The following is a 9,439-nucleotide window of genomic DNA, read 5'->3' as shown; positions in this document are numbered from 1 at the left end:
TTCCTGATAGTTTCATGCCTCTGGGTTTCTATAAATCATTCAAATTAATCTGAGAGGAGAAAATTACTGAACTTGTAATCAACTACATTATAGTTAAATGTGTTACTAGTGTTATTCCCTCTCATAAATAGGGTGACAAACATATAATTACATTATTACCCCTCTGACAGTGTCTATGAAAACATTAGCATTGTAAAGGCAGAATTAGGCTGGGCTGTTGTATTCAATTGCATGAAACTTTACTACTGAGAGTATGTTTTGTGTCTTATCTGCATAGTAACTTGTACTTGTGTGTATGTGTGTGTATATATATATATATACACACACACAGCATTAAATGGGAAAGTGTACTTGAGTAAATGTTCTATGGGTCCTGGAGGAACAGGCAGTAACTCAGTCATTCTTGCAAGTTTAATTCCAGGCTGATATTACATTTCATGAGCAATCAATTAAAATACATCCAGTATGAAAACATTCTTCAGGCATTCATTCAGTGTGCATCAAATTACTACAGATCTACTAGTACTCCAAGTCATTCTCTTTTTCTCTTTGCTTTAAGGTGATGGGGCTGAATCCAGCTCCCACTTTAAAGGTATTTTCCATATGGGAATTGGTATTGAACATTGTGACATGAATGATATCAAGCTATGAGGTTGCTACTGCTGTACAGTGCAGTACTGCGCCCTGATCTGATGGTCCCTCCTAGGTTTCATGCGTACACAGATTGTCTGCTGCAGGGCAGGGTGAGATCAGAAAACCGCTAAGAGTCAGACCACTTCTCTCTACTCGTGAGTGGATGAGATGGATGCAGACCTTGGATGTGGTCTGGTTCGCCCTTTGGATGCTTTTATTGCCCTGGAACCAATGGCAGCACTGATGAGAAGTGCTGGAGAGGAGAGTTGTGGTCAGGGTTACGGAGATGAAATAGTGGGGTGTGTGTGTGCTCTAGGTGATGTTCTCCAGGATGTAAAAGATAAGCTCCATCACGATGGGCTCGTCACCCCTCTTGCACCCCCTGCTGTGTATGACGGGGATCAACACACTGTCCAGGGCGTTGAGGTACTGAGCTGGAAGGGGCTGCCCATTGCTCCCAGCCACAAATCCCACCTGAAATTACAAAACAATCCACTAATTAGTTTTAATACACTCACACCCAGGATATAAAACTTTACAACTGGGCATTATTCGGGTCATATGCTACATGTTTTCCCTACCAAAGTTAGACCAATGTTGTAATGGCTTTATTTTATGCCTGGGCCACAGACTTACATAATACCTAAAAAAAACACAGACACTTCAGTCTGCTTTTAGACAGTCTTAACATAATGCAACAGAAAAATACCAAAAAAAATGTACTCTTTTACCCATCTTGTCCGTTTCAACTAGTTTATTCAAGAATATAATCTTGATGACAGACCTTACTTCATACAGAGTAGCTGCATCTATGTTTTGCTATGTGTCTGTCGGTAAGCTAACTAATAATTTGTATACTGAAATCAATAAAATAGATTGACTATTTAATACATTTAAATATGAGATTCAATGGAAGCTTAATATCCCCGAACAAGAGAGTGAGAGCAGTAACTGTGGCTTGATTTAAACATGACAGATGTCGGAAAGTCACATTTCTGTCTTAACTAAATTCTGAACAAATATGTAGTTACTGCACTTTGGCTTTATAAGGCAGCATTCATGATGTAAACTTTGACATCTGATGCTTACTATTCCAGCCTGATTTATTAGTAACACTATGTTGTCGTGACTCAGCTCACTGATATCGAACACCAAACATCCTTTCTGACCTCTTGAGATTCAAAAGCAACGCGCAGCCCCAGTTTGGCCATCCCGTCCTCTTTCAGCAATTTGAGATGTGGACACAATGCCAAGCAAAACGCCCGGGCGATCCGCTCTGTTAACCGGTTATGTTCAGCAGAGTCGCACGGTCCTCCTTTGGGATGAACCCCCCTCTGCAGGAAGAACACCTGCGCAAAACATACACATGAATGTAAAGGGGGGAGACAGTTTCTGATCTAACTTGTGTTCATATTTTTTAAAGCAGATCATCAGGTACTTCTGTCCAACGGATGATCTTCCCATTTTCTTTATATTCTGACTTCTGGAACATTTTCGTACTGATGATGGACTCCATGGATTTCCCATCGATGGGGCTTATAACTCTGGGGGACAAAAACACACACTAAACATACCAGTAATTTACAACATGCACCAGAAGTTAAAATGCAGAAAAAGTCTGAAAACTTGTCTGTGGTGCAGAAAACACACCACTGCCTCGGAGAGAGTTATGATCACTCCCTACATATTTTTTTTTGTTCTCTTTGAACTCGGCTTCCCTCTGAGCTTCAAACATGTGGACACACTCACCCCTTATTCACAGTACATTTCTCCTCCACCCACTGTACACAAACAAGCTCCTGGCTGTCTGATTGGTCAAGCCGTCCACAGGTGACGGTGTAGTCTTTCATCTCCCGTAGAGACCGGCGGAGCTCTGCCATTGTTTCCACGGTGATCTGCACCATTAGCCCATCTGGGGAGAGGGGACAGCGATACAGGAGAAACACACAGACACCAACAGGCAGACACACACACACACACACACACACACACACTCACATGCATGAACATGTACACACGCCTAGACAAACAGTCTGTTATAATGTACACAGACACACACATACAAAGATCGACACATTCTGAATAAACCAGTTTGAAGCAAGGGTGTTTGCATGCACTACTTCAGAAAAAATTAAACAATGCATTTCCTGGAAGCGGGCAGGATAAAGTCAAGGTGAACCTGACTCCCCTCTGGGTGGACATCCTACCTTCAACAATACTGGACTTGGCAAGGTATCCTGCAGACGCTTTCAATGCACTACTGAATATAAAGAAGCATGATCCAGTGACTGCAATAAAAAAAAAAAGAGAGAAAGCATCTTTAGAGACAAACTTGGTGGTTTCGGTCCTGTGATAATCAATCAGAATAATGACAAGAAAAATCTATCATGTAGTGCCATCTAGTGTTCTCTAAGGGAAAGTGGTCCAGTGGGCCTCTTGAGCCCTCATGGGTGTGAATGCTGAAAGCATTCACAACATATGTTCTTCTGTTCCAAAAAGTTTATATATTATTCTTATTCTTCCGCTGCATTTTTTGCCGCGATTCAGCCCCCAAACCGCTCAAGGTAGAAACTTCATTCCAATGGAGGACGTGCAGCTCAATCGGGAATCGAGGGCAATGACTCTCTGACATGTACAGTTTCCATAATATTCAATATTAACTGTCAAAATGTCCCCATAGGAATGAATGGAGAGTAGCTTCCAAATCTGAAATTTCTTCACCCGACTTCTAGCCCTCACAGCTCCTTCATACTTTTAGCTAGAAACTCCATTGAAGCTTCATCATCTCTTCCTCTTTCAGCACATACCTCTACCTCCTTTGTGCCATTCACCATTTCATCACAGTCTTCTTTTAAAAAAATTAAGTTTCTCCCTCTTTTCTCATTTTACAGTGTGTATGTGGCCGCGCTAGAGCGGTGACGTCATCGCTAGAGCGTGGAGGAGCGGAAAAATCACATGAAACTTTGTCTTTAACTCGCTGGTTTGTCCGAACCGTTTCACCCACAGTCACAGTTTATCACTCAAAATGTAGCTTAAGTCTTTGGACACGCAGTCATGTGACTCACAACACACAGAAACGCACGCAGCGCGTCCCACGAGCCTCGGAGCGACGGGAGCACCGACCGAACGGCTCATTGACTGCCATGTTAAAATGACAGAGGAGGGAGGGAGAGAGAAACACTTCTCTAACCTGCTAGCAAGCGCTCATTTCACCAGATAGAGACCTTAGATTACATCTATGTGTTCAGGAGACTCTCTCATGTCCACTGGTCTGCACTTTATGGCTGTGACTGGACCGGTTTGAGTAAAACCTGCATTTTCAGAGCTGCATGAATCTCTGTAAGACTGAACTCAGCTGACTGACAGAGCTCCAGCAGAGCTCCGATGAGGGGCGTTCAGGGACAGTCGGACATTCCAGCGTTCTCGCGGTAAAAGTGTCTCCTCACCATGTGCTCAGTTTTTAAACAGATAAACACAAACTGTGTGTGTTTTAGACTGTTAATTAAGTAATTACTGACGTGATAACTGATATGGAGATCACACATTCAGAACATAGAGCTGTGCAGTTACTTTATCACTCTGATAAAAGTAAAACCTGCATTTTCAGAGGTGTGTCATCCCAATGAAAACAGTACCATCAGTAAGGGAGCACGAGAGGAGCAGCAGCATATTACTGACGTTTGAGCCACCAGGTGGCAGCAGAGCTGCATGAAAGGAGCAGCACAACATTAGAGCAGCATCTCAGCGTGACAGTGGCGGAGCGGCATGGCGGCGGCAGCAGACAGCATTCACACCGCAATTTCTCCAGAAATTGCACTTTCTAGTTGTGTTTTGCTCCTCTTATATTTCCAAGTTAAGTACTAATAAACAATAATTTATCTATATCCTTTATGTGTGTTGTTTAAATCCAAGATTTCCTTTTGGATGTCTGCACGTTTACATCCAATGGAAACTTCTCGATCATGTTTATACACAATTTCTTGTACATCTGAATCACACATACGAGGTCTTTGTGATTTAGAATAAAATTTGATAGGTTTGCACAATATTTGGCTGCACATTTATTTGTGAAAGGTGAATTTTGTGCAGCAAGTGCACAATCAACTGATTTAAAAGGCTTAAAATTAGCAGAAAGCGCCAAATGGTCTGTGGAGTTGTTGTGACTGACTGTGCTGAGCGCAGACACTAGTATCAGAGTTTCCCTAAACAACAGACGAATTATCTTATCGGTCAACCAGGATTTCCCCTTGTTCCAGCCTAAATTCCTGGCTGCAGTGAATGTCCTCCACGACTACTTGATCATGAAACATTAGGTCCAGACTCTGATATCTTGATGTCCCTCACATTGTCCTGTTACGGCCCACCTTTGCGTGGCTGATTGTGGATGCTGATGGCTTGGGTCTGGTACTGGCCATCGTCTCCTTGCACACAGATGAGGTGGGAGTCTGCAGTCTCATTGAAGCACGCTCCGATGGCCAGCACATGCTCGTTGGACTTATTCAAAGCCTTCATTAGCTAACACGAGACAAGTGGGAAGAGAGAGAAGGATGCCGATTGATGAAAAATACATGAACATTAGCACTAACTTTGTGAGACATGTAAAGCCATACCTCATTATACCCAGTGGTCGGTATCTTTATGCAGGTCCTCTGAGCCTCTAGATCCACAGTGAGCCCTGGCACCATTGGTAGGCTGTAACGGTAATTCCTAAAGTCCTGGGACAAGATGTGAGGAACAGGTCAACATCAGTTATGGGAAGTTTGGTAAAAGTTACGCAACCAAACTTCCTGTTAATGATGGGAAATGAATGATTTTGTAACAACACCCAAAAGAAGTCTCACCACTCACCAAAAATGTCATACTCACCACTAGAAGTCTCATTATGGTATGGCCTATTTCCCCAAACAAGGGCTTCCTAAAACGCACACTGTACAGAGGGCACGGGTAAACTGGAACGAGAAAGAGAGCGGGTAACTGAAGATAAGACCTGTAGCGGTGTAGGTGCAGCATTTCATACGAGGGCCACGCTTACATCTGTATTCAGCCCCCAATCGCAGCATGAGGCGCAAGGGAAAGGCTTTGGCCCAGGCCACCTCTGCTCTGTGGACCAGCAGGCCAAAGAGGTAGGGCTGGTTCGGCAGAGGTAGACCTTGAAGGGACTGGAGAGTGGAGCGAACGTACAGGAAGCCTGCGTGGTCGTCACTGCCCAGGAAACGTCTGCCGAACAAGGACAGCGACAGGTGTTTCACAACCTTTCCTACAGAAAAACAGAGGAGGACGTGTAATTATAGCAGCAAAAACACTTTGAGGGAGATGACAGTCAGTGCACGTGTAGGTGGTTTTATAAAGTGAGTTGACTAGAATCCAAACATGGGCAAAATTCAACACATCACTACTACTATAAAACACTGTATGCCAGCATCTTCTTGTGTGTGTGGCTCTGACCTGTGAGGGTGTCCCTGTACAGCTGGATGAAGTGGCTGAAAATGTCTTTGGGGAAGCTTTTCTCCTCAGGCAGGCACTGCAGCAGCACCACCACCTCCACCTGGCCCACAGCATGCATTCCCTTTGTTGTCACGCACCAGCACTTCCTGTTAACATCTGTCACACAATCGAGTCGCAACTTCAGGGGTCTACAAGGCCTTTTTTTTTTCGTTTTTGCAGTCACAAACTATGTCATAGTTACAGATATAAAGATATTAGATTAGAAATATTAGAAACGAAGAGAATATTTATTCTAAAAATGGAGGTACAGTGTAGTAATGTGGATGTATGAGTTCTAAAAAGTATTAAAGTAGTGCTTTTCTATTAGAATTTTCAAAGTAGTTGATTTTCCAAGGCAGCATGAATTTGTTTGCATGATCACATGCAACATATACTTGATTGTAATTGTGTACAATGTGTTGCCAATCTGTCATTTTCCATGCATTTTATCATGCACGATGAAAGGAAAAAAGGAGCATACAGTTGACCAGCTTGACCATAGCAAGTAGGTTGGCATTAAGGACAAACACCAGGGGCTTGGGCCTGCCGCTCTCCAACTCCTGAATAAGCAACATCTCGGAGGGCTGCTCCTCCACAGTGTAATCTGGAGGAAGAAACACAGTATTTTAGAATGAACTCACGGCCGTGTTAGGAGCAATAGCCACTGTGTGAGCCTGGCTCTGAATGAGATGCAAGAACAGGAAGCTTTTATTAATGGTTTGAAATGCCCGTCTTTAACCAGGCTAGACAGGAATCACATTTCATTTACAGTAAGAGCACTGGGGAGTGGTCATGACTTTTAAGTGGGAAGGATCAAAACACAAATAGGATACATGCACATCTTGGAACTGCCTGGCTTTACCACAGACTTGGAAATACCAGGTTAAGTGCCTTGCTCAATGGCCCTCTGATGGTGGGCAGTGAGCTGTTTCTCGTCCTGTTAGGTCTTATTTTAGTAGCACGTGTACAAGGGTAATGAGGGTGTATTTAATTTACAGTGCTATTAGTCGGGTGGATCAGTTATAACCCCCCAGTGTGATGTGGACATAAGCACATAAACCTGTGGGGTTCTTTTGCTGGAGCCTGCTGGTGATAGTGCTCGAGTTTACTGGGTGTGCTTACAGAATCACCTTGACATTTGGATGGAGCGTGTCTCACCTCCTTTGACTCCTGTGGAGGTGAGGATGGGTGGCAGGCCATCCAGGGGGATGAGGTTGGCAGAGCTGCTCACTAAAGCTGTGGTGCCCCAGCCGTAGGGACCACAGGCCTCCTGGAGGAGGAGGGAGGCAGAGCAGTGAGCTCACTTGCTTGTCTTATCTATGCTGTACAAGCTATCTGACCCAATGGAGCCACAAATGTGTTCTGTTTTGGGTGGTCCTACATTGATGTTGGTCCCTTGTGGCCGCAGGGAGCTCCTGGTCTGTGGAGAACCCATGGGGCTTCTGACCGGCCCGCCCAGCGCTCGCCTCATCAGCGGTGAGAATGCCGGCCCTCTGACTGGTGTGGTGGGAGCGGACTCTGACTTCTTATTAGGGAGGATTTCATCAGCAAACCACACCCTCCTCCTCCCTCGTGGAGGTGTCCCTGAGGACACTATGTTAAAATGACTCATGTAAAAGATTCTTTATGAAAAAAAACTGCGAGCTTTGATGAAAATAAATCTCAGTGCTTACTTTTGATGAGGGTCGAGTGACAGGAAATACAAACTCGCCCCTCTTTGCCATCCAGGTGTGTGAGTCTGAGCTTCAGATTGGAGCAAAGTGCACAAAAAACCTGACACATTCACACACCATGTAAGGACACACACAGACACACAGACACACACATTCTGCACATCAGCTACAAGCCACATGAAAACATTTGATTACATTCTATTTTAAATGCAGCACGACATTTAAACTTTACATTTTTCCTCACCTTCCCACAAGCACGGCAGTGGTGCCTCCTCTTAGTAAACGTGAACTTGACCCCGCACTTCATGCAGACCTGCGCCTGAGCATCAGGGACCCACACTGGCGCTACCTCCCCGAGGACAGAGCTTCGATCCTTGGATAGAATACCAACAGGGCTGAGCTCGTTATCAGGATCCACAGGGGAAGCTGCACAGTCCCCCGTCGCTCCCTCCCCACTGGCTGCCTGGGCCTTGCTGTTGCCAGTCTCATCTCCCTCATCAGATCTGACCACCTTAAACTGGCTCTGGAGCTCCCTGGACCCCCTCTCCTCGTGCGAGACATTAGAGGGTGCTGCAGCCGCTTCTGAGCTACAGGACTGCTCCTGCTGCTCCAGCCTGCTCTCCTCCCGCTCCTTCTCCTCAATCACAGAGTCCTCCTTTGATGGGACAGCCTGGGTCCTCTTCTCCTCTGACTTCTCCTCTGACAACTCCTCCTCCTCCTCCTCCTCCTCCTCCTCCTCTGGCCATGCCGCCTCAGCGGGACTCAGGACCAGCGGGCTGGAGGACTCCCCGAAACAGCTTTCACCCCATGTGGAGATGGCGGTCACAGTGCAGCTGCCTTCCTCCAGCTGGGAGGACGGAGGAGTTTTGGCAGGATGTTCAGATGGTTTCTCCTCACGTGGCCCAAAGGTGCTCCTGGAGGCATCTGAGGAGGTCTTAGAGGGAGATTCTGATCGTATTTGGCCGCAACCCAATCCTGGTTTTGACACGTCCCCATCTTTGAGCACCAGCAGGCAGGGTCTGTTCAGCCAGTGGTGCTTGGTGTCCTGAAGAGACGGATTGTCTCCTTCATCTGTTTCAAGGAGGAGCAAGATGATATCATAAACGCTCAGTGTCTCGATCTCTCTTCCTGTCAAGCACACACGCACGCGCACACACACACACACACACACACACACACTATGCATGTATGTTCATTAATAATGACTCATTAGGTGGAAAAGCTGTATTCACATGTGCCGAGTGCCCATTTACCAGCATGTAATAATTCATTTCATCACCGTGAACATACCTCAAAGCTTTCAGTCATCATTAAAGGCAGCTTTAACGCTCACTTGCCCTTGAGAGATGTGTCTGAGCTGATCACACAACTGACTACATGGTTAAGAAAAACGATAGAGAGGTTTGCTGTGGACTAAGTATTGACGTAAAACCAATAGGAGTTGTCTAAGCAATTAATGACACCATATAGGGGCCCAATCCACAGAGAACCAAAAGTTCAATAGTGGTTCTGTGTTTAATTGGCTCCGTATCCCATCTCATATTGAGTCACAGATTTTTTTTCCTTCTAGCTATTAACACTAAAACATTCACTCACTCTGTATTGGCTCATTAGTTTTGGCGGTAGACCCACTATGGCAATAAAGCGGT

The 9,439-nt window shown here is 45.2% G+C and overlaps 1 protein-coding gene across 1 annotated transcript; it reads right to left on the bottom strand.

Moving 5' to 3' along the window:
- Window positions 1–402: 402 nt before the first annotated feature.
- On the bottom strand, window positions 403–8,536 carry zfyve9b (zinc finger, FYVE domain containing 9b). The gene is made up of 16 exons (XM_070832179.1): window positions 8,483–8,536; window positions 8,035–8,424; window positions 7,791–7,890; window positions 7,499–7,701; window positions 7,276–7,387; window positions 6,599–6,721; window positions 6,079–6,234; window positions 5,666–5,890; window positions 5,500–5,582; window positions 5,244–5,348; window positions 4,998–5,148; window positions 2,841–2,921; window positions 2,383–2,545; window positions 2,072–2,177; window positions 1,803–1,982; window positions 403–1,107 (listed from the first exon to the last, which is right to left on the bottom strand). The coding sequence occupies exons 1-16, from the start codon at window positions 8,534–8,536 to the stop codon at window positions 946–948; spliced, it is 2,394 nt and encodes a 797-aa protein (XP_070688280.1). The 3' UTR covers window positions 403–945.
- Between the last annotated feature and the right edge of the window lie 903 nt (window positions 8,537–9,439).

The sequence above is a fragment of the Pempheris klunzingeri genome, chromosome 6 (genome assembly GCF_042242105.1).
Source record: "Pempheris klunzingeri isolate RE-2024b chromosome 6, fPemKlu1.hap1, whole genome shotgun sequence".
In the NCBI taxonomy this organism is placed as follows: Eukaryota; Metazoa; Chordata; class Actinopteri; order Acropomatiformes; family Pempheridae; genus Pempheris; species Pempheris klunzingeri.
This window is presented reverse-complemented; position numbering and strand designations above follow the sequence as displayed.